The 24,001-nt window shown below is 37.9% G+C and overlaps 1 protein-coding gene across 15 annotated transcripts in view; it reads left to right on the top strand.

Annotated features, from left to right (window-relative positions):
* Window positions 1-22,611, top strand: part of BAZ2B (bromodomain adjacent to zinc finger domain 2B) — a 117,465-nt gene extending 94,854 nt beyond the window's left edge. For 9 of the 15 annotated variants that reach the window (XM_063401118.1, XM_063401120.1, XM_063401128.1 and 6 more), the window contains 15 exons: window positions 691-905; window positions 2,275-2,349; window positions 7,404-7,647; window positions 8,327-8,389; window positions 9,607-9,751; window positions 12,352-13,016; window positions 13,521-13,797; window positions 13,959-14,114; window positions 14,588-14,748; window positions 15,669-15,979; window positions 16,366-16,501; window positions 17,384-17,530; window positions 18,236-18,504; window positions 19,854-19,997; window positions 21,159-22,611. In XM_063401118.1, coding sequence (XP_063257188.1) covers window positions 691-905; window positions 2,275-2,349; window positions 7,404-7,647; window positions 8,327-8,389; window positions 9,607-9,751; window positions 12,352-13,016; window positions 13,521-13,797; window positions 13,959-14,114; window positions 14,588-14,748; window positions 15,669-15,979; window positions 16,366-16,501; window positions 17,384-17,530; window positions 18,236-18,504; window positions 19,854-19,997; window positions 21,159-21,312 — 3,162 coding nt within the window. In that variant the 3' untranslated portion in view covers window positions 21,313-22,611. The remainder of the gene's footprint in view (window positions 1-690; window positions 906-2,274; window positions 2,350-7,403; window positions 7,648-8,326; window positions 8,390-9,606; window positions 9,752-12,351; window positions 13,017-13,520; window positions 13,798-13,958; window positions 14,115-14,587; window positions 14,749-15,668; window positions 15,980-16,365; window positions 16,502-17,383; window positions 17,531-18,235; window positions 18,505-19,853; window positions 19,998-21,158) is intronic. The other 6 variants (XM_063401132.1, XM_063401131.1, XM_063401133.1 and 3 more) reach the window with 3 other exon arrangements.
* The last annotated feature ends 1,390 nt before the right edge of the window (window positions 22,612-24,001 follow it).

The following is a 24,001-nucleotide window of genomic DNA, read 5'->3' as shown; positions in this document are numbered from 1 at the left end:
GTGTCTCTGACACCTCTCTCATATGGATTTCCATTCTTTTTCCTAATTCTTATCTTCAGTGTCACGGTTCTAATGTTACTCCAAAACTTTGTGTCCCCTCAGCCTTCTGATTTTCTAGATGTGATATATTTCTGTGCATTTTCTCTACACACAAACACACATCCCATTTTTATTTGCACCTTTGGTAGGGCACTGTCACATCTGTGGCAGTGTCTTTTAACTCCTCTCCATCCATTCCTTTGCATTCTTATCCTCATGTTATATTCTCACTGAATCTTGTTAGTTCTTCCCTAAGGTCTGCTGTCTTGGTTACTTCATCAAAACCCCAATTCATTAATGACTCTTTTTTACTAGCCTTCTTTTTCAAGCCAGTACAGCTTTCTTCCACTGTAGAGCTCTTCATAGCATCATTGTACAAAGCAGTATTCATCAAATTTCAGCTGGACCATGCCTTTTTACATGTAATCCATTGAATTATTGTTTTTAAAAACTTAGAGGTGAAGACATTCTAATTTGTTACTGTATTTAAGATTCACATTTGAATAGTTTCAAAGAATAATCATGTTTGAAGTCATTATGTAAAAATACAAAAACAAATCCATACCATCTTCTATAAACCAATAATATAGCCTACAGAGGAAAACAGTGGTTTTTAAACATGATTGTTTGAAATGTCTTTGTTCTTTTTAGGCTAAAACTATTCTTGGGGAACACTTGCTGAATGTTGGTATCAATCGAGATAATGTGTCTGAGATTCTGCAGATTTTCATGGAGGCTCATTGTGGGCAAACAGAGCTGACAGAGAGCTTGAAGACAAAAGCTTTTCAGGCACATTCTCCAGCACAGAAAGCATCAGTACTTGCTTTTCTGGTCAATGAGTTAGCATGCAGCAAAAGTGTAGTAAGGTAAGATTTTTTCCCAAACAGGTGTGTAAAAATAAAATTATAAAATTGTTGTAGTTCAGAAATACTGTGTATTCACTGTATTCTGTTACAGGAGGACTGCTTGTGTTCTGCTTACAGTGAAAGCTGAAATTGGTTGAGTTACTGCTTCTTACCTTTATGTAATCTTGATATCAAGGAAGAATAGAACTTTTCCATGTTTGGTCTGTAATTCTGTTTTCAAAGCTTGAACCAAAATTTCTCTAGCAATTTTTGGAATAAAAATGTGATTGATTGCAAAGAAATCTACTAGGTATTCTAGGGAATAATATAGAAGAGTTTTTCAAGGCTTCTGCAGTACACTGTTTTCCCTTTTTTCCTTTTGTTTTTGAAGACGTTTAAGTAGGGTCATAAGGTGAGGTGGCAAGCTTGATGTATCACCATAGTAATTCAAGAAGATGTGTGTTGCATTTGTGGGCAGTAGTGTATAGTGTTTCATAAGTGTTCAGCAACTTGTCAAACCCCACCAATGTGCTATAAAAAGTTGGGAAATGCCAGTTTCTGGGATGCCTGTTCTTTCACAGACTAACTTTCTGTGGTAAAGTCTTTCATCACCTAATTGAGTGCTGCTTTGTTTCCTGGTGTATTTCCTGGGTTTGGTACACTGTGCTGCAAAGGTTAATCAGGCTTGTGTAAGGCAGGAATGGAAGAGATGCTTCAGGTTTTCCAAAGCTGAAAAACAGCAGAAGTGGGCAGTGCAAATGGTGCATCAGCTGTGCAAGGAAGTTCATGTGTATCAGTAAAACTCACCACAGAAAGAAGCTTCCTCTTGTTGCAGATGACTGTTAGGTCCTACTTGTAGAATTGATAACTCAGAACTTGAGTTTCTGTGTTTTGGTTATAGAAACAACTATGGTCTGCTGAATTGCTGAGGCTGGGGTGTCTCGGAAGTGGGCATGCAGACAGTAACTGCACTGAAGCCGTTTTTTGTTTCTTCAGTTTCTGCAGTGAAAAGTGAATGTTGGATTATAGATCCCAGGGATCCTAGGCAGAATACCTCAGGTGTACCAGTGGTAACTGTTTTTTCAGCACAGGGCACCATGCTTTGTGGCAAAGACATTTGGAGGCTTGACACTGGACTAGAACTATGAAGAGAAGTGTTGAATGCCATGCTTCTTGTGTAAAGCAAGCTGAGGTGATACTGGGGATAAAGACTCTCAGCAGTGTGCTACATTGACATTCCTAGTATTGTGATTTCCTAGCTTTAAAATTATTGATTTTGAATTTTAATGATTTCTCCAAGGCAGTTATTTGAGGGAAAAGTGTCTATATATAAATGTCAAAAAAAAGATATGTAAGTTCACAGTTAATGGATTATTTTCATCTTTGACAGTGAAATTGATAAAAACATTGATTATATGTCAAACTTAAGGAGAGATAAATGGATGGTTGAAGGCAAACTTCGGAAGTAAGTTTCATTTCCTTAAATATTACAATATTTTGCTTTTTTGCTTTTGTTCACATACATTGCTATATAGGGAATGGGTTCTAAGCACAAAATCAGCTGATGAAATTACAAGTTTACCAAGAAATTAGTAATTAAACTGCTTAATTAAGACATGTGGTTCTAGACTGTTGCAACACCAGTCTTTTACAGTCTGTTGAAGATGCATGAGATTCAGAGGGTTAGATTTGGAACAAAATCAAGTCTAATTTTGTATTCTTTGGAGGAAACTAAAAACTTTTAAATTGGAATATTAAAGGAGCCATAAAATTGCTGTTGACATAATCAAAGTTTATTTGGACCTACCATAACTCCCAGTGTTCATTCTGAAAGGGATTTTAAGACAACGTGATTTTCATACAACAATTGCCAATTGAATTTCGTTAATTTATGTTATCTTAGTGTTTCTCATCTGTCAATGTCACGTTGTTCCCTATAGCTAGGGATCATATGTAGAATGCAAGCTTTGAGGTATTTTTTACATTTTTATATTTCTGTTTAAGGTAAAATTGGAACTTCTTAAGGGTTGTCAGTTTCATATTCACTGTTCTCCCATCCTACAAGACAAAATTCCATACAGCAAACCATACTGGCTCCAACTATCAGGAAGCTGGACGGCATAAAGTTCATGAATCACAGGGGGTAAAAATGCATAGCCAGACTCTGCTTTTCTTTTTCTTTGTCATCTTTATCTCTTGCTAGGAACAGTAAATCCTTTCTTAGTCCTTGCTGTTTAGGTACTTTCATTTCTAATCTTATGTCTCCATTTTTTCCCTTTAATGTATCTCAGAAGGAAGAAGGAAAGAAGTAAAGAAGAAGGACAAGAGGGAAGTAGAGGAAAAAATTAGACCAATAAAAAGAAATTTTCTACTAATACTGCAAATCCCAGTCTGCACAGAGTTAATGTATTTTAACTTTTAGGATAACCCAGATACTTTTTTCCTATCTTCATCTGTATTCCCTCTATGGGATATAGTTCTAAGAAGTGTTTTTGAAGTTCTGATGTAGCCAACTTCCTATTAGCGAAATGGGACCCTTTCCTGTCCTTGTCTTCCTAGGGTCTGCTTAGTCTTTCTCTCCCTCCATCAAACTGTAAGTACTTCTAGATGTAGGATCTTCCCTTTTCCTTATAATCTCTCATTTCTTCCCTGTCAAGTAGTGAACATCATACCCTGAAGTCCCAAGCTCCTCCTCCTCGCCGCAATAATTTCTCCATTTCTTAGTTTTCACCTCATGTGTGGATTTCAGGTTCCAGTAGTGCTCTCCCTATTTTTGAGTGCAGCTATTGCAACAGAGCTCATAAATGTTGCTCTTCTGCTTCTTTGAATTCACTGGGCTTGGTTAATCTCTCTCAATCTTTGATTCAAAATTTTTGAATTTTCCACTTCTTCTGATGAATTCCAAGAAGGTTCTAGAAGAGCCTTCTTCAATCAGTTGTAAACAATGTTTTCTTTATTATGTCAGTTGTGTTTTCCATAAACCCTTACAGCTGTTCTGGGACTTCTCTGAAAAGAAATCTGTACACATCAGTCTTCTTTTTGCTGTTTTTTTCTGCCTCCAGACTTCATTCTTACATGTTATCTTCCCCATCCATTCACATCCTGGTCTAATTTTTAAGCATCCCAGTCCCAAACAGTTTTGCATGGGAATCCCTGGTTAGTTGAGTGTTTGCTGTGATCAGCAGCTGTCACCTCTTCTCACGTGCCTGCAGACCTTTGTGCCCTCAGTTCTGTGGGAAGTGTGTAGCGGATGAGGAACGCAGGCTGCGGAGTGGATTTATTTCTTCCCAGCTTGGTTGGCCAGTGTTTGCTGTCGTTACTCTTCAGACCACTGTGTCCAGGCTGGCTGCGAGTATGTCCAAGGAGGATGAGAAAAGATTCTGTCTGCATCACGTGTTCGATGAAGGATTTTTTTTTGTGCTTATGTTCTCGCTTTTAAACTACATATGCTTCTCAGCTGGGAGGGAAGGAAAATAATAAATACAAAAGCCTGTGCTTGACAGATGCAAATAAGAAACAGTAAAGTCCCAGGTGGGAAAATGGAATCACTCTGTTTTGTTTTAAGGGATGCTTTTTCTCTCACCCTTTTCCCTGCTCTTCTTTTTCTCCTCCCTCCCTCAAGGATCTGAATAAGTGTAATACAGATGATTGGAAATTGAGTTCTGAACTGCCTGGCCTGTTTCTGCTTAGATGGTCAATGACAAGCTGCATCTAATTCCTTCTCTCACATTTCAGTGTGAATCTTGCAACTAATCTCTTTTTTTGTAAAGGCACCTATCTCATATGATCAAGTCATCTTTCTTTGTGCTTTCTGTGTGACAGCTGTGGTCAGACTCTCACCTGAGATGATTCTGTGAGTTTTTTTAACTAGATAATCAAAGTCTCAGCATCTCACCTTTTCCATTACATGTCTTCTCTTTGGCATCTCTTTTGTAGCCAGATCAACATAAAACAGAATAAAAATGAAATAACAGCCTCCAAAAGAATTAGGTAATAATTAATTTTTTTACAGGACTTGAAATAAGTTTTTCACTGCAACAATGTTCTTTTAACATGCCAGTGTTATGATATGCTCTGTGTAAGTTAATTTCTGTTGAATGAAACCGTTTCAACTCGAAATGATCATGCTGTATGAAAAGCAGCGTCACTAAGGGGAGAAATTACACCCTTGGTTTGGGTAGGAGATGCTGATGCTGATTTGCCAAACTTTCGTTTTTTGAGACAAAAGATGAAGTATGTTTAAAGTGTATTAAGTACATGTTCAGAATTTCTTTGCCTTGGTTCTGCCTAATAAGTGCAGAAACTATGGGGAAGGCATGAAAACTAAGACAGAAGGTGAATTTTCCTTCTGTGATCTAGTAAGTGTTAGAGATGAGATTAGAGCAGGCTTAAGTCAATCATCTGGTTCTCTAATGAGCCACCCACTCTTTTTATAGGCCAAGAGACTTTATATTTCTCTCAGCAGTTGCAGATGCAGGTTTGGTCCATACCTGAAAGTGAGAAAGACAGAACAGTTTCTTAAGTAAGGTTGTTCTTCTCTCAGTGAGCCATATGTGTAGGCAGCAACAGAAAAATCATGCTGCTTCTTGAAATAACTGAACATTTTTAAAGTTAATTGGTTTCTGCCTCTGTGCTACTTTGAGTAGGGATTGCTGCCTTCTTTGCTTGTGGTGCTACCAAAGGGGAGAGCGTCTTTGGCTCATTTGCATACTTGATAATTTGCAGTATTGGGCAAGCTTCCTTTAGTGCTTGACAACATTATGTCTTCAGTTCTGCTTTCAGCAAAAGTAGCCTTTTTTGTTTCTTCTGATTCCCTTTAGGTGTATGAAAGAGGTGTTGGCAGGTCATTGAATAATCACTTGCCAGCTTCATTACTGAATCGTCTTCAAGATTATCTTAGTGTATGTAAATTGTCTCTGAAATCATCCAGTGCTGCAGCAGTGAATCCAGTCATTGACTAGTGATTTTTGGTAGTTAATTCCTCTGTATTGGCAGGAATTTCCAGTCCGTGCGAGGAGGCTTGAAGTTATCCTCATAAAAAGGAAATTCGTTTTCTAAAAATTTTAATCAATAGCCTGAATGGTATTGATGCTCAGTGAGACTGAGGGTTTTTGCACCATACCTGAAAATGTTACTTGCTTCCAAATTCACTGAAATGCCTGAGACTTTTTTTTCAAAGATTTTAAATCACTAAAAGAGGTAAACATCCTCTTGATCTGGAAAACCTAAATGTGTAAAACTTCATAAATTCTCCAGTGGATTAACCAGTGCATAAAAACAAAACCCCAAACAACAGCAACAACAAAACCACACTGAAAAACCAAAGCCCAGCAGTTTTCAAGTCCCCTTGATGATTTCTTGACTAACAATCTTTTTCTAGAAAATGTGCTGCTCCCAGTTGGACAGTGGCACCTTCATTTCTGTCTGTGCTGTTGAGTGCTGGCTCTGGCTATCAGCGTTTTAGCAGGCTGATCCATTTGTCACCATTCCCTGGAGCTAGTACTTGGACAGCACTCGCACTTTTAGCCACTTGCTGTATGGAATATTGTTCTGTCGGATGGGAAGAGAGAGGAGTACGACAAGGAGAAATTACGTCCTGGTAATTGTGTTTGTCGTTACCGTTCTGCTTTTCCCATCCTACCTTCTTCAGTCATCTCTTACAAAATCTTTGTCTTTTCTACACGTTTATAAATCTCTTCTAAGTCAGTTGCGTTTTTGGTCTGCGTGATAAGTGACTGGTTCAGCCTGGCTATTTACACCTCCTGTGGTTCAGCATGTTTGCCTGCAAGCTCCCTGATAGGTGGAACTGTAATTTTTGCTGTGTGGAATCTTGTCTTATAGGGGTTTTATAGAAGAAGGAGGTCTACTACAACCATAATAACTGGTATGTAAGTTTCCCTTTTCTTTCATAAAAGGAAAAATGACAGTTTGAGTAATCTTTAGTAGTTGAGGTAACTAAAATACCCCAGAAAAAAAGTTTATCTTAGAATAAAAAGTTCAGCTAAAGGACTAAAGTCTAATAATATTTAAAGTTCATAAAAATCTGAAGAAAAAAAAAAAAATTAACCAACCCTGCTATTGCCATGCAATGGATATAATTTCATACTTCCAAGTGAGGATTTTTGCCTTCTCCTCCCTGGCTCAGACACAGGTATTTTGTCATCATGTTCTTAAATGCTTTAAATAAAAGATAAAGAAGTTGAAATGGTTCTTTCTTCTGTATCGTCTTTCCTGACTTCTCAAAATCCCTTCTGTGTTTCATTTCTTCTGAACAGTTGCACAATAAAATTGACCTGTGAGAAACAAAGCCTATTCAGAACGGAACCACAAGTTGTAAGGGTTTTATAAGTCAGTTTTTCTTGTTGCCTAGTGACAATAAATATTGAGAAAATACAGTGTCATGATAAATCAGAAGCTCTAATTTAAGTCTGAAATGTATGATTTTCTTTCAATCTCGTGGAAAGAGAGTTTATGCTACAGACATAATCCATCATTTCACCCTTTCTCATGTGTCCCAAGGCTTAGAATCATTCATGCCAAGAAAACTGGTAAAAGAGATGCTGCGGGGAGCGGGGATGGAGGTGAGGAACCCCATTCCTTGGAGACCCCCGCACCCGGCCGCAAGCGCCGGCGGAAGGGAGGGGACAGCGACGACGACGACGACGACGATGACGACAGCGAGGAGCAGGCAGACGAGGATGATGAGGATGAAGAGGACAAAGATGATAAAAAAGGAAAGAAGGCAGAAGTTTGTGAGGATGAGGTGGGAAATTTTCAGTATAGTGGAACTTAATTTGCGAATAAGCTAAAACTTGCTTTCCTTCTGTTTTCTGTAATATGGCACTGTTTCCCCAAAATGTTCCCATAAAAAGGGGGAAGAATAATTTACCTCCGATGTTTTAAAGTTTTTATTAGTTTTTATTATTTTTTAAATTCTGCTTCAAAAATCAGCAGGATCGATGCTACAACTTTTGTAGTGGAGTTCTAATTTGAAGTAGCTCCACAATTTCATGTAGATATTGAAATAAAATGCAAATATGGACTGACCAAAGACTTACTGATGGAGTTTTAAGAGATGCCATTATTTCGCTCATGAGAAACACTTATTTTGACTATCTAAAAAGCTTCACAGAAACTGAGATCAAATTCTATAGTCTTGTGTTCATGCACAAACTGAGTTACTTCCAGTTTTCAGCAAACATGAGCTTTCTCCTTTGTCCACAGCTGGAGTGGTTTGAAAAGTTTCAAGGTGTATCCTCTTTTCAATTATGTTGTTGCTAGTGAAATATATTGCACAAGCACACAATTTGAACTTTTTTTTTCTCCTTAGTTTTCTTCCTCTCATTTTCTGTTATATCTTTTCCCTGTAATAATGATAAGACATAGTAGTATGATTTTATCCTGAAATAAATTTGATGTGACAGTATATTTGGTGATTATAGGATGATGGGGACCAGACAGCAAGTGTTGAAGAACTAGAGAAGCAGATCGAAAAACTGACAAAGGTGAGAGGTCATTATTCATTTTTCTTCTACAGATGTTATCACTAGGTGTCATGAGTTAGTATATTAAACATAATTATCAATGCTCGAACTTAATAAAAATTGAAATAAGTATCTACTCTTGTTTAGTTAAAGTATGAATGATGCTCTGATTCCTGACACCTGAACTGTGAGTTCAGTCTGGTGGCACTAAGTGGAGGTCACTCAAAAGGCTGTTAATAGTAGTAGCTGATAATATATTTGCACTTTGGAAAATAAAAAGTAATGTAACTTTTATCCAGATCTACTTCATATATTCCTGTCTGTTGATCTTAGAAAGTGATGGCAAATTTTGTGTGAGAAGCAATTGCTTCAGTTATACCATGGATTGTGATTCTCATGCCCTCCTTTCCATGCTGATTTCTGCAGCTGTGCTCCAAGCCAGTACAGGGCTGTCTGGGCTTCATGTTTTGAAAGAAGCAGCAATAGAATAGGAAGAGAGTTGTAAATGAGAAAGATGTAATACTGTAATTAGGGTTACTCATGGCCCATGTTCTTATTGTTCCTATTAGAAAATTTGTCATTTAAGACTTTGTGTGTTGGTTTCTCTCATGTTCCATATTGTAGTAAATTAGTAGTCCAGGATTCCACCTGACTTCCAACAGTGTCAATTTAGCAGGGCAAGAACTGAATAAACAAACTGAAGTTGTTGTTGGCCCCCCTCAAAGAGCTGTGTTATGTTCAAAGGCATAGTTTATTTTTGTGTATTGTTGTTGCCATTCTCTTATGAACAGTTAAAATATCTCACTACTCTCCCATCAGCAGTTGCACTATCATCTGTCTTCATGGCTCTGTTCACCATTTGCTGATGCTGTGTAATTGTCAGGATTTCAGCTGTTCTCGTGCAGTGAAACCTTTCTTTGATCCACTGCTTTTTGAGAGCCAGGGATAAAAAGACAAGGTGCACCACTGCAGTGTGTAGTTAGAGGAAAACTGATAAACCTAGGCTGAGCCAGGTGGTGCTTTAATTGATTTTTTTAAAGGAAGCTTTGTAAGTAAAATCATCAAGGCGGTGATTGTGAGTAGAATATCACAACACGCAGACACACCACTAACCCGAGTCTCTGAGGGGACCTTCCTGTCTGACCCGTGAGCTTCTGCTTAGTCTGGCAGCCAGATGTTTTCTGTAATAATGAATTTTCCCCCCCACTGATTTATAATGCTATCCCTTTTTTAAATAGCAACAAAGCCAGTACAGAAAGAAGTTATCCGAAGCTTCACACTGTTTGCGTTCCATGATGTTTGGTCAGGACCGTTACAGGCGCCGGTACTGGATCCTGCCCCAGTGTGGTGGCATTTTTGTGGAAGGCATGGAAAGCGGTGAAGGTAAGAGCCGTAAAGGAGTGGTGGCACACAGATGCACACAAGGCCAGGACACGCTGCCCATCTCTGGAGGTGCTGGCTTTGTGCAGCAAGGCCTTCGCCCTCAGCCAGGTGCCCTCAGGGTGTGTAAGCAGAGCTCTCCACTCACATGGTTCTCTGGTATCTCTTTCTGGTTGTGAAAGATCAGGTAATACCTTTCAAAACGAGGATTGGTATTGGAAGTTTTCAGTTGTTATACTTCTACAGGTTACCTACCTGCAAAGTTTTTTGACTCTTTCTGGGCTATTTCACCCTTTCCCTATGGCAGTGACCTCTGTGTGTGAAAATTAGGAGGACCATAGAAAGCAGAAAAAAATTTTCATCTTCAGATTTTCTGCAAATGCACAGGCTGTTTGTGCATGAAGATAGATGTCTGCAAAAATACAACAATTACTTTCATGCAGTGAAGTACCTTGTTTTCTAATCAACCACATGATTTCGTGTTTGTATTTTACCAACTGATCTTTCTTCAGCTAACAAATACTGAAATAATTTTGCTAAAACTAAAACATAATTTTGGGGTTGTGCCAGATGTATATTAACTGTGGTTGAATTTTTCACACACTTTTAATTGGATAGATGCAAAAATTATGTATTAATCTGACTTTTTTGTTGGTATTAGAATTTTTAAACATAAATCCTCTTTTTGGTCACAGAAGAATCCTTTCTGACTTTCATATAGATGAACCAAAACCTCATTTCTCTCACATTTTTTCTGTCAAAAAAGAACAAGAAAAAAATCTGATGCACATCAGAATTCCATGATCTCTTGAAAATTGCATCATTTTAGAGAGCTGTTTAATTAACTGTTACAGAATGGTATAGTAAGAAAATTTGGCCTGGTTTGGGGTCCGAAAATAAGCCGTAGAACTTCCCCTAAATGTAATCTTGATCATCAAGTTAACTTTCTAAAATGGGTAGCATAAAAGAGACAGCAACTCTCTGTCTTCTGCTCTGCTTTGGCTTATGCTCTGTGTTAGAAACGGTTTTGCACGAGCAGCTTCATACAGAATGTGCTGCTTGCAGTTCTTTGGTTTGCTGTGTTTCATTATATTTTAACCAGTTGAATTCCCCAGACCATTTGGAAATGGTACACAATATAATTTACATACACTTACGTGTCTTCAAATAGTAAAAAATCCTGCACAAACAAACCCACACTCTTTCAGCCAAGAGCTGTGGGACAAACCTCTATTTTTTAATGTTGTCTTAATGAAAGTTTAATCTCCCTGAAAAGGAAAACAGATGTGTTCTTAAATTCTTACCTACCTCCTCTTCCCCTCAGCTCTTAGTTTGCCATCTTTATGTAAATTCCACAGTTTATCTATTTCTAGTTTTCTAACCCCGAATCTTGGAAATAGGAGACATAAAGTCTTGACTGATCTGTCCATTTAAACAATACTTCTCTATCCCTTTTGAGTAGCCATTTTCATGCTTATGCTGATACTTAAATTGTTTATATCTTGATACAGACCATGACTGTGAATACATTTTGAAGTTTTAATAGGAGAGGATATACTTTTCTTTGTAGAAATTACAGTTTTTCGGGAGCAAGTACATGTTTGTAAATGTGCGTGCCATGACCTATAAGCTGTGTGTTTATTTGTGACTGCAGTATCTGATGAACATAAAATAAGGAGCTGAATTTTCTACCTTCTTCCCCTTATGTTAACAGTTGTCTATTTAAAAGCATTTTATACTTTTAAAGGCTTTTTGTCTGAGTTGGCAGTCAATATAAGGGTAGAAGAAAAATGGTTAAGAAATAGTAGTAGTGCAAAGAAGAGGGGAAAAAAAAGGCTTTTCCTTTCATAAAATGTAGATCTTCAGATCTTTTGCACCTCCTATGTTTGAAGAAATTTGGTTTTTTTTAATCAGCTTCTGCTTGCTGTACTTTAAATTGCTTAGATGTTAGCTGTCTGCTTAGTTGTATGGAGAGTTCCAATCATGCTGAGTGGCTCTTGAAAGAGTATTAAACTTCACAGACTGTTGGTATTGTTGCACAGTCAAAGTTGTTAATGATTTGTATTGAAAGAAGTAGAATGTTTAATGTTATTTCAGTATGTGGGGAACATTTGATTTTGTCACAGGAATTTTGGTTCTCCCTTTCCTAGCTGGCTGTGTGTTTAATGCAACGATCAGTTGCAGAAATAAACTTAGGGCTGTAAACATTGCACTCCCTTGGTATCACCAGAGGGGCTTCTCGATGAGGCATGCAGAGTCCTGCAAAAAGAAAGCTGGCAAAAATTTGTCCCTTTCCGAGACTTGGCACTGACACACTGCTTCAGATGTGTGAATCCGGTAGCGTGTTAGACATGTTGAGGTGATTTTTCCTAGAGGTGTTCAGTAGTGTTTAAATCTGTATGCATAGAAACTTGTTTCCTTCTGCAAAATGTGCTGTAAAGTGAGAAGGGATTTCCTTAATAACATCAACAACAGCAAAGACATGGGAATCTACCACGTGTTGAGCCAAAAATTCAGTAATTTTGAATTCAAACTATGATTATAAAAATTTGGTAAAATAGTTGATCTGTTACAGGTAATCTGTGCTTCTTATACCTTTTTAGGTCTAGAAGAAATTGCAAAAGAAAAAGAGAAGTTAAAAAAGGAAGAAAGTATGCATATCAAAGAGGAAGAATTTGAAACAGAAGAAAAATTACATTGCTTAGCTACAACTCACTGTGAGCAAAAGGAAAATCTGAAAGAAAAGGACAGCACTAACCTGTTTTTACAAAAGCCTGGGTCATTTTCAAAATTAAGCAAACTGTTAGAGGTAGCAAAAATGCCACCTGAGTCTGACACTATGTCCCCAAAACCTAATGGCAGTGCAGCAAATGGCTGCACATTATCTTACCCAAGTAACTCCAAGAGCTCTCTCTGTAATCTGCAACCCCCTGCATCACAAAGCTCCATCGAGAAGCCTGATTCTAATAATCTTTTCAGTCCTAATGCCAGTGGTACAGGAAAGTTTTACAGTTCTCCACTAATTCCAAATGATCAGTTGTTAAAGACTCTCACTGAGAGGAGCAGGCAGTGGTTCAGCCTGTTACCTCGGGTGCCCTGTGATGACACCTCGGTGACCCACGTGGACACAGCAGCTGCTGCAGCTCCCCTCACTCCTCAGTCTCACCCCCCGTCAAAGTCACCGTCACCGGTCCCGTCTCCTCTCCTGGGCTCAACCTCTGCACAGAGTCCCATGGGATTAAGTCCTTTTGCATTGTCACCGCTGCAGGTAAATAAATTAAATTTTGAATAGCTTGAATTTGCAGAGCTTATTTGGGCAGGATGTCTGTTTATACAAATTATTTCACAGAGCTGTGATCATTATATCTGCATTTTTTTTTCCTGTTTCTAAACGTTAGTAACTAAATACAGAAGTTTTATAATACTAGATTATGATGTTTCAAGTAAGCCAATGTATGATATTTTGTACATGTATTTCAGTAATTAATTTGGCTTTTAGGGTGTTGGCTACTGGTATTACATGGAAAATGAGTAAATACAAACTAGTTTTTGGAAGTGTAACACACCAACCCCTACCATTAGAAGCTACTGTTTTTTAGCATTAACTGGGCCCTAAGAAGAAGTATTACACATTAGTGTTATATTAGTTTTTCTGAAACTAATTGAAGTACTGAGTAAAGGCTTTCTTTGTGTTTTGATTATTGTTTGACAAATAGTATCCTAATCATAATTCAGGTTTCTGGGTTATAGTAATGGTAGTTGTACTCTGTAGCAGATGAAGACAGGACTACCTATAATGGGACTTCAGTTTTGTGGATGGCCTACAGGAGTTCTTACTTCAAATGTTCCATTTCCATCTCCTTTACCTGCTCTTGGATCAGGGCTGGGATTATCAGAAGTCAATGGTAACTCATTCTTGGCATCTAGTGCTCCTGCAAGTAAAAGTGAATCACCAGCACTACAAGCTGAAAAAATAGCTTCTGCCCCTTCTACAGCAGCTGAAGTAGCCAAGCCTGTAGATTATCCTAACCCAAAGCCTATACCAGAAGGTAAGTGTAATGCAACACTAAGATGGTAATTTCTGTGCCTCTATTGTGTTACATTTAAAAAATAATTTTCCTATTGATTTTTTAATGATTGCCTAATCTGATCATGTGTGATCACATAAAAAAAGCACCTCCAAAGTGTTTATATGCTTGTCTTGATTTAGAAATGCAGTATGGGTGGTGGAGGATTACTGATCCAGAGGACCTAAAATCTTTGCTTAAAGTGCTGCATCTCAGGGGAATAAGAGAAAAGGCCTTACAGAAGCAAATACAGAAACACATGGATTATATCACTCTGGCCTGCATCAAAAACAAGGATGGTATGTAGTTGGTATTTATGTTATGCCTGGTGTTGGGTCACCAGACTACTAGAGCTCCTTATGGTATGTTTTGCAGGAGAGTTAAAGGAATGGTTGGATTAAAAAGGTGAAGGTCTCCTCATCTGTAGTTGCCTTTTCACCAGCCTTGTTCTGGAAAGTTACTGGATTAGAGAAATGCCACTAGAACTAGTTACATTAAATGGCATAAGTAACCCTCTTAAGCTCTGGTAACCTTCTGAAGCTCTTTCCATCTCTGTAACACTAGGCCTCTCCTTCCCCTTCTTGCCTTCTTGCCTTTAAATTGCAAGTTTGAAAGCATACAGAATTTGTTGTCCGTATTGGGTATTTTAAGAATAGTATGCTTTTACAACAGTTCTTCAGCATTTGACTGGAGTGACAGGTAAATCAGCTTGAATTTACCAGTGCCATTTTAATGCTAATTAAAATAATAAAAATGTGATTCTCAAATGCAGTTGCAATTATTGATACCAGTGAAAATGAAGATAACCAGGTAACTCGCGATGTTGTGGAAAACTGGTCAGTAGAAGAACAAGCTATGGAGATGGATCTTGCTATTCTTCAGCAGGTGGAAGATCTAGAGAGGAGAGTTGCATCAGCTAGTTTACAAGTTAAGGTAAAAACAACTTTCAATAAAATGTCTCTTTAAAATAAGTGGTAAGAATTTAAAGCAGATAGCAGTCTTTGTGTATTGGTAAGTGCCGCCTTGTTCCATCCTAATTCCCTACAAATGAAACAAATACATGGAGATTTCGTGTTTGAAACACTTTATTGCAGTTCAGTCTTCAGCAGAAGATGCTCAGAATGGCAGTTCCTGGAAAGTGTTCTCCTACAGTGCAGTTCTGTATACATTTTGTTAACCTTCTCTGAGATGCAAAGACTCTTTCGTTAACCTCCTCTGCAGCAAAGACTGTATTTCATGGAGACTGCTTAACTCTAGGGGGGCTTGCCACGCTTCTGCCTGCTTTGTGTGATTGTTGCTGGTAATGCTTTTAGAAATGCCTACAAGTGCATCAGAATAATTTGCTTGAGCATTGTATAGCCGTGGAGAACATGTAATGGTTATGAGTGTGATAGAGTTGAGAATTCTCTGGATTTTGGAATTTGTCCGAGGTGGGTGTAAAGTTATCAAGTTGTGTATGTTTGGTTATAGTACAGGTGCAGCATTTGGGATCTAGTTTTTGGCATGAGATGGATGTTACTGTCCTGTGTCCTGATACTGCCTCCTGAGCCTACTGAACAGGTAGACCTGTTCTGATGTTTCGACCAATAGAACAGGATACTTCACAAGGGGATAAGAATGCAGACTCTTGCAGAAAGGTCCCTTCAGAAAGTCCGGTAATGCTTGTACTTCTTGATTAATTATTTTAGTTCTCTGGATATTTTGGAAAATGTCTCTACAGATGGATTACAAGTAACCAAGATCTACTGGAAACAGCGCTTCAGTGACTTAGTTTGATTCCATAAAACAGTTCCTCTGTTTACACACTGAGTTAACAGCAACCAGTAAATGCCCAAACCTTTCTATTGACATAGGGTTGGCTGTGTCCTGAACCTGCATCAGAGAGAGACGACTTGGTATATCGTGAACATAAGTCAGTTACTAGATTGCACAAGAAGCACGATGGAGATTGTGCTGGAGGCGGAGAAGGCAATGCCAGCTCTCTAGAGCGGAGGAGTGACAACCCTCTAGATATAGCTGTAACCAGGCTCGCTGACTTGGAGCGGAACATAGAGCGAAGGTATCTGAAGAGCCCCTTAAGTACCACCATTCAGATCAAACTGGATAATGTGGGCACAGTTACTGTCCCTGCTCCTGCACCATCTATTAGTGGTGATGGTGACGGGTAGGTTATTGAGATTAACTTGAAAAATTATTGTGCTTCTTTGCTAATTGGAGCCTATTTTCTTATTGCCTGTTATCTATGTACTTTCTTGTATGTCTGTGATCCATATGGATCATGTTATTCTGCATGGTGCTTTGTAAAGATTTTTTTTGTTATGTTTGTTAATAATCTTGCAAAGTTATCTTACATTTAACTGGTTGTGACTAAGCTTTGAGGCACGTAGCCACAGTCTGTGCACTACATGAAATTTAGTTGCTTAAATCTTATACTTATTGGCTGTGTACGTTTTGTCATTGCTTGGCTTTCAGTGTGATAATGATTGTCCCACATTTAAAGGTGAGCAAACACAGGTGTGACCTACTTAATTTGCCTGTGTTTTAATGCAGAACTGAAGAGGATATTGCTCCAGGGCTAAAAGTGTGGAGAAGGGCACTGTCAGAAGCACGCAGTGCTGCCCAGGTAGCTCTGTGCATTCAGCAATTACAGAAATCAATAGCATGGGAAAAATCCATTATGAAAGTTGTAAGTATCAAAATTGTTTTTGCTATATCCTGTTTTCCAACTTCAGGCATTTTAAGTTGAATAATGCATTTCTTATTACTTCACATAAAACCTCACACAGTTAAACTGTACATTGTGCAGATGAATCAGCCTAATGGAAAAGATTGTCCCTTGCTTCTCTTAAGAGGTGGACTCAGTGATCCTCATGGATTCCTTCCAACTCAGAATATTCTATGATACCAGTAAACATATGTATTTGGTGAAAATATTTAGAGATTTTTTAAGTTCCTGAAAAAGATGTCTAGAAATAAGAGATTAGCAAAAGCACACAATGTCCGTAAGAAAATTGACAGTCCTTTGCATATTTTTAAGTTAGTATGAATTTTAGGAAGTGCTGGGATCATTTGTTTTGCTTTACTGGATTTGTTCATTGTGGCCCTTGGATAATATCCTTACCGATTATTATATGGAAATACTCTTGTAGAAACTAAATTTTCTTTATTTAATAGCGACGTACATATACACTCTGGGCATAAATGAAGAGAAGATTTCTGAGTTAGTATGTTTGGGCCAAGAGGTTTTGATAGGTATACCTTTACTTCTCACAGACATTAATGAATTATAAAAGGTGTTCATCTTCTATTGTGCTCTAGGGACACCTGTCTTACAGTAAATTAATTGTTTTTCCAACATGTTCCCCAAATGTAGCCTTTAAATTAGTTCCTTACATATATGCTTTGTATATTCTTCTGTGTATACGATCATTAGCAGATTCTGATTGAAGTAAAATGAAAGTATTTTTGAGAGTGAATTTGTGTGTTTGAAAGAGAAGGGTAATTAAGGTACCATTTATGTGTTTCAAATATTAAAAATTGAATTAAACTCATTTTTCATTAATTACAGTACTGCCAAATTTGTCGAAAGGGAGATAATGAGGAACTGCTGCTCCTTTGTGATGGTTGTGATAAAGGCTGTCACACCTACTGCCACAGACCCAAGATCAGCACCATTCCAGATGGGGACTGGTTCTGTCCTGCCTGCATAGCAAAGGTAACCCTCGTGTCAGGATGAAGGGACTGGAGTCAGTGGCTGGTTCATTATATCTGGTAGAGTTACAGGTCTACTAGTGCTTTTTTCAGTGAAGATAATGGTCTCTATGTTTTATGGGGGGGCTCCCATTAAATTATAAGATTAGTAGTTTTATTTAATTTGTATTTCAGTGACAGTAAAGGCTACAGTTTTATTTGCTCTAAACTTTTAATTTAATTTTTTGAGTAGGTACAGAATTTTCATGCTAATTCAATACCATAATTTTTAATTTCTGTTTTAAAATCTATCATAAAGTGTTGACACACCAATGTCTCAGGTTCTGTTTTAAAAGAAAAAGCAGAGAAAAAACTTAGTGGTTTTAATTTTTGTATGTTTATATCAGTCATTTAGTAATGGACTAATGTTTGTCTAAAACTATGCCAACTTGGTTGTTAGGAGATACCATTTTACTAATTAGAATGTCAGGTGCTTTTATATTGTCACAAGCTGAGAACCTAGGTCATGAATACCAGGAATTTCTGCAGCCTTATTTGCCATCAGAGAAGAGCAAAAAGTGAATAATATCTAACATTAAATATTTAAATTTTTTTTTGTATTTAATTTGTTTTGGTGCTTCTGTTTCTGATCTTCATTGCTGTCTGTCAGTGATAACATAGGTTTCTGTAATTTCTAGGTTATTACTTATTTCGGTTCTCTCTATTGTAGGCAAGTGGTCAAACTCTAAAGATAAAAAAGCTTCAGATTAAAGGTAAAAAAAGTAATGAACATAAGAGAAGCAGGAAATTAGCAGGAGAAACAGAGGATGAAGACTCTGCAACTACAAGCGTTGCCTTAAAAAGAGGAAAAGCAGACCCTAAAAAAAGAAAAATGGATGAAAATGTTTGTGTAAGCCAGTTAAAGCAAGAAAATTGCACTGCTGTTAAGAAACCTAAGAGAGATGGAGACTCCAACTCCAAAGACCTGGCTATATGCAGGTAAAGTATCAGCTAAATTTAGGGGTAAGTCTTGTTGAAACCAATAGTACTTGATGTATTTTCTCTCTGTTCCGGGGAACAGGAATGCTATTCTTGGACAGATCTATGTGTATACACACAGTGTGTGTGCGTGTGTGTACACACAGGTGTGTGTGTGTGCACACAGTGTGTGCGTGTGTGTGTACACACAGGTGTGTGTGTGTATGTGTGTACACACAGGTGTGTGTGCGTGTGTGTACACACAGGTGTGTGTGTGTATGTGTGTACACACAGTGTGTGTGCGTGTGTGTACACACAGTGTGTGTGCGTGTGTGTACACACAGTGTGTGTGCGTGTGTGTACACACAGTGTGTGTGCGTGTGTGTACACACAGTGTGTGTGCGTGTGTGTACACACAGTGTGTGTGTGTGTATGTGTATACACACAGTGTGTGTGCGTGTGTGTACACACAGGTGTGTGTGTGTATGTGTGTACACACAGTGTGTGTGCGTGTGTGTACACAGTGTGTGTGTGTGTGTGTGTACACACTGTGTGTGCGTGTGTGTGTATGTGTATACACACAGTGTGTGTGTATGTGTGTACACACAGGTGTGTGTGTGTGTATGTGTATACACACAGTGTGTGTGCGTGTGTGTACACACAGTGTGTATGCGTGTGTGTACACACAGTGTGTGTGCGTGTGTGTACACAGTGTGTGTGTGTGTGTACACACAGGTGTGTGTGTGTGTGTATGTGTATACACACAGTGTGTGTGTATGTGTGTACACACAGGTGTGTGTGTGTGTATGTGTGTACACACAGTGTGTGTGCGTGTGTGTACACACAGGTGTGTGTGTGTATGTGTGTACACACAGGTGTGTGTGCTGGGAGAACGCTTCTCTCAGGACTGGGAGGAGTGGCCCCGCTCGGTGGCACTGACCCTGCTCAAGGTGTCGGAGACGATCCCGCTGTGTCCGGAGGGGCGCACGCCAGGGCTGGGGTAGCACTGCTGCTCTGGCAGGAGAGACACAGCCTCAGCCTTGTCACGTCTTGGAAAGTCAGTGTTGGCAGCTGGCTTGCAAATGGTTTACACTGAGGATCAAAGTTGCAGGACCATGTTTTCTTTTGGAATGTTGATCGTTAGAATTTCATCTCACATAGGTTGCCTGCAGAGAATTTAACGCTGTTTTAGTTACTCAGTTGTCTGTCTCAATGTACATTGTACTCAGCCTTGCAAAGGGTGCAAAATAAAGTGCTTTCCTTTCATAAAGTCAATAGTTTGGCAGTTCATAGGGAATTCATGTAATAGTGAAAACACTGTGAATGTATGAAAAGTTAAAAAATACTGACCTGAAACCTTATTTATTCAGCATGATTCTCTCAGAATTGGAAACTCATGAAGATGCCTGGCCTTTCTTACTTCCTGTAAACTTGAAACTTGTTCCTGGTTATAAGAAAGTTATTAAAAAACCTATGGACTTTTCTACCATTAGAGACAAGCTGAGTAGTGGACAGTAAGTAAACCTATTGTAAATTTCACATTTAGAAATTTATTTTACATTGTAGAAGTATTTAAGCACTGAAATACAATACATTTTTAAAATTAGCTAAACTATATTCTGCTCTGACACATCTGTGATGACTTGTACAGTCAAAATAAAAATTCTTAATTGTATGCTTTTATCTTTGCCATATCCAAGTGAAATAGCATGTTGGATGGGAGAACGTGTAGAACTGGCTGAAAAACAGTAAAAGTGCCTGGTCAAATGCACCAAAACAATCAACAGGAAGGCATTTTCCCCTCATCGTTTTCATGGAGACATCTTAGTGTTATTGCATGTCAGAGAGAACAAACTGTGTAGGCTTTAAGCTGCTGGAGCCCCTGTAAATGATGTGGCTGTGGAATGAATTGCCAGCTCTGTTGTGGGTAACACTCCAGTAATGGTGGTTAATCATTTTATAGTCCTGCAGATTCTTAAAAGAGAGGATCACACTACATGCCTCTGTGTACCTTCCCTCCTCGTTAAAATTCCTGTGCTCCAATGACTGTGAAAATGGACCCTCTGCAGTGTCTGTCAGCTCCACACAGAGCAGCTTTGCCTAGGACAGCACAAGGAGCTTTTTAACCTCACCAGGTTTTTTTCTCCCATGAATATGAGATTTAAACGCTCCCCATGTGCTCCTATCACTAAACTCGTAACTTTTGTTCTTTTTTAATAATTTCTATAAATATTGGAACACTCTTTGGGCCGTTCAGGATAATAAAAAGAATTAGCAAAGACAGTGTCACAGGATTATCTGGGCAGCCTTTTTTTTGTACCCATTTGTACCTCATTTAGATAAATTCAGCTCTATTCAACATTTAGAAAGGACCCTGAGCCCAAGAGCAGATGCGTAAATGGAAAATAGCCATAGCATTTTAACTACAAAGCTGTTGAAGAGAACGAAGAATTAGTTTTCTAAATGTTTGTTTTCCAATATAGACATGAATTTCTACCTTACAAAGCTTCTGAGAAAAATAACAAAACAGCGATGAGAGAGCATTTCCATTCACTGATGTTCATTTTCTTGTTAGAAATTCTAATTTAAATTCTGATTTAAATATTTTCTTATGTAGTTGAATTATTTTTCCCTTTGATTCTCTGTGTTCCAAAAATCCTTCTTTCTTCTTTCAGGTACTCTAATCTTGAAGCATTTTCGCTGGATGTCAGGCTTGTTTTTGACAACTGTGAAACTTTCAATGAAGATGATTCTGACATAGGCAGGGCTGGCCACAACATGAGGAAGTATTTTGAAAAAAAATGGACAGAGATTTTCAAAGTGAGCTGAAGCTACTAGAACTCTCTTTCTTTTCATTTCTTTTCTCCATTAAATGAGGACTGATAAGACCAGCAATGTGAACTATATTTACATGGAAGTGCAAGGCACATACATAACTAATTTTTTCCTTTGAAATATCACAGAGTTGTGATACTAGTTTTAAAGGCTTCACTCCTACAGCAACCATGGCCCCTTGGTTATTGGTTTGTGTGTTTTAACAAACTAATTTAGGTAGAACAGGGAAGCACACCCAAAGAATTTCAAAGAAAGGGGTGTTATAGTGCAATAGCAATTTATGAAAACGCACTGAATATTCAACCACCAGAGCTCTACTTGGGGAAATGGTTCTCTTTTCCCTTTCAATAAATATCTATTTTTCATTTTTTTTACTTTGTAGTTTATTTTTTAGTGAATGTATTTAATTTTATGAATTATTTATGATTATACAGCATTCAGAATCTTCGTTTTCTATGAAAAGGAAGAACTAGAAAATTGCTTTAAATGTTGAAAATACAACAAGGAATGTTTTAAAATATAAAACAAAGCCAAGTAAAACTGTTTACACTGATGTGCTGTGAAGGCACTAAAAATTAAACTTTACTGTAGAGTTACAAGTACATTTATATATATGTTGCTGCATCTCTTGTGTAGTTAAATTGTATTTCAAGACAGTGAAGAAAAATTGAGACATGTATATACTGTTCATTATTGTTTATATTAAGTCTTGTTTTAAATATGTATGATGTGTACATATTGTTTGCAGACATTATTGTTTATGCCTTAGGAGGATGGTAGCATTTTATTTTAGTCTTAAGGTAATTATAGCTCTATGGCTTGTACAGTAATTATCCTCTACCAACACTGTGGAGTCTCCTTAATCTTGGTAGTGCCTGCCTTTAAAACAGGGTGTAGGGGATATTAGTTTTCCATTTTTCTATTTTGTTATATGATTTCAAGCCCCCACAGCCTCAAATTCAAGTATAATCATTTGTATCCATGTGGAAAAAAATTGTGAGTATTTCCTACGCACACACTATTTTTTCATAGAAACATTTCCCTCCATTTGCCTTGCCACAGAATAACAAAAGAAGACATTTGTAACCACTGTGTTTTATCTACTGTGTGTTGTGGTGGCCTGTTGGGGCAGATAGATCAGAATTTTTTTTGTACTAATGTAAGAGTACTTGAAGTTTTATTTAAAAGAAATGTTGTGGAAAGGTAGCATTCTTTTTCTTTTCCTTTTTTAGGAGTGTTATTTTTCACTAGTATGTGTGGCACGGATACAATAAAAGACTGTTTTGCAAACCAGATTTTCTTGGCAATTTTAATATTCAGGTCCTGTGTATACAGGTTTTTTTGGTTTGGGGCATTTTTTAGATAATACCTTGGGAGTCTCGCATTTAACATTCAGTTCTTTTTATGATGCATCTCATTCTCCTGGGCTTTGAATGGCAGTTCATAAGGAAGCAATTGCCAAGCAGTCAGAGCAGTTCCCTGCCTGTAAATAACAGAGGTGTGCCATGCTGATCACTGTCCCTGTGGACATGAATATGCACATTTGGTCAGTTCCTGAAAACCACTGTCCATGTCAGGCTTGGTCTCTTTTTTGGCCCGTAGAAGAGCATTAATCATAACCCTTGCTCTGACTGAAGAAAATGCAGGAATTACAAACAGATATTGTGGAACCACAGTACCTGTAGTTCTCTCACAAAATAATGTTGGGAGGGGTGTTGTTTTATGTTTTTAAACTAGGTCTGCCATGTTTGAGTCTTACTGCCTATTTTTAATGAAAGTTTCCATTGCTCTCCCCAGAATATCTTGTTTCGTAATATTTTCCTTTATTCCAAAGTCCTGTTAGAATAATCTGTTTTTACTTGGAATAAAAAAAAATCACATGTGAATGTCAGTCTTGCATGCTAACAAGAGCTCCCACACTGACTGCTCCACGCCTTTCCTTTTCATGATTGTTCTGAAGACTTCAGTAAAGAGATTTCCTGACATGTTGCAGAGATGTGAAGATTAAGCACTTGTTTTGAATTTATGATGGTAAGCTTGTAAGAAGGTGTTATAAGTATGCTTAGATTATTGACAAATCTAGTTCTTTAATGACTTTTTTTTCTCGATTCTGTACTGGTTAATGCTTTGTCTGCAATACTAGAACTTTTAGTTTTCTGAAATGTCAGAGATTACCAGCTGCACTACATACAATATCTATAATACAAGTTGCATTTTTTTCAGCTTGTATCCCAATTCAGCTGAACAGCTGGGAAGGTGGCAACAGCTACTATAGTGATGACAGTGAGACAAGCATCACCTCTGACTTGACATGGCCAGTGTATTGCATTCCTTGCTAACAGCCAGTCTCTTCATTACTCTTGCAGTAAAATTAAATTTATAGGAAATATTATATTTGAGTGGCAAGTTTGAGTCATGCATATACCCTCATATCTCCGTAGAAAAGAGCAGGGATCTAACCACTAGAAAAATGTTTGTAACGTTTCTTTGCTGATTTTCTCTCCTGTTGATGTTTGTATGTTTTCTTAGGAGGGAAAAGTTTTCCAGTGCTCTCCTCCTTTCTGAAGAAAGTGTGCCAGTTTTAGTTTAGAGAATTTATTCGGAAACTTTCTAGCTTACTATTTTACAAGTACTGTAATGGCGCTCAATGAAGAGTGTTTTGGTTGACTATGGGTTCTCTTTT

Source organism: Prinia subflava, chromosome 6, assembly GCF_021018805.1.
Source record: "Prinia subflava isolate CZ2003 ecotype Zambia chromosome 6, Cam_Psub_1.2, whole genome shotgun sequence".
Lineage (NCBI taxonomy): Eukaryota > Metazoa > Chordata > Aves > Passeriformes > Cisticolidae > Prinia > Prinia subflava.
Note: the sequence above shows the minus strand (reverse complement) of the source record. Positions and strands in the feature narration are given on the sequence as shown.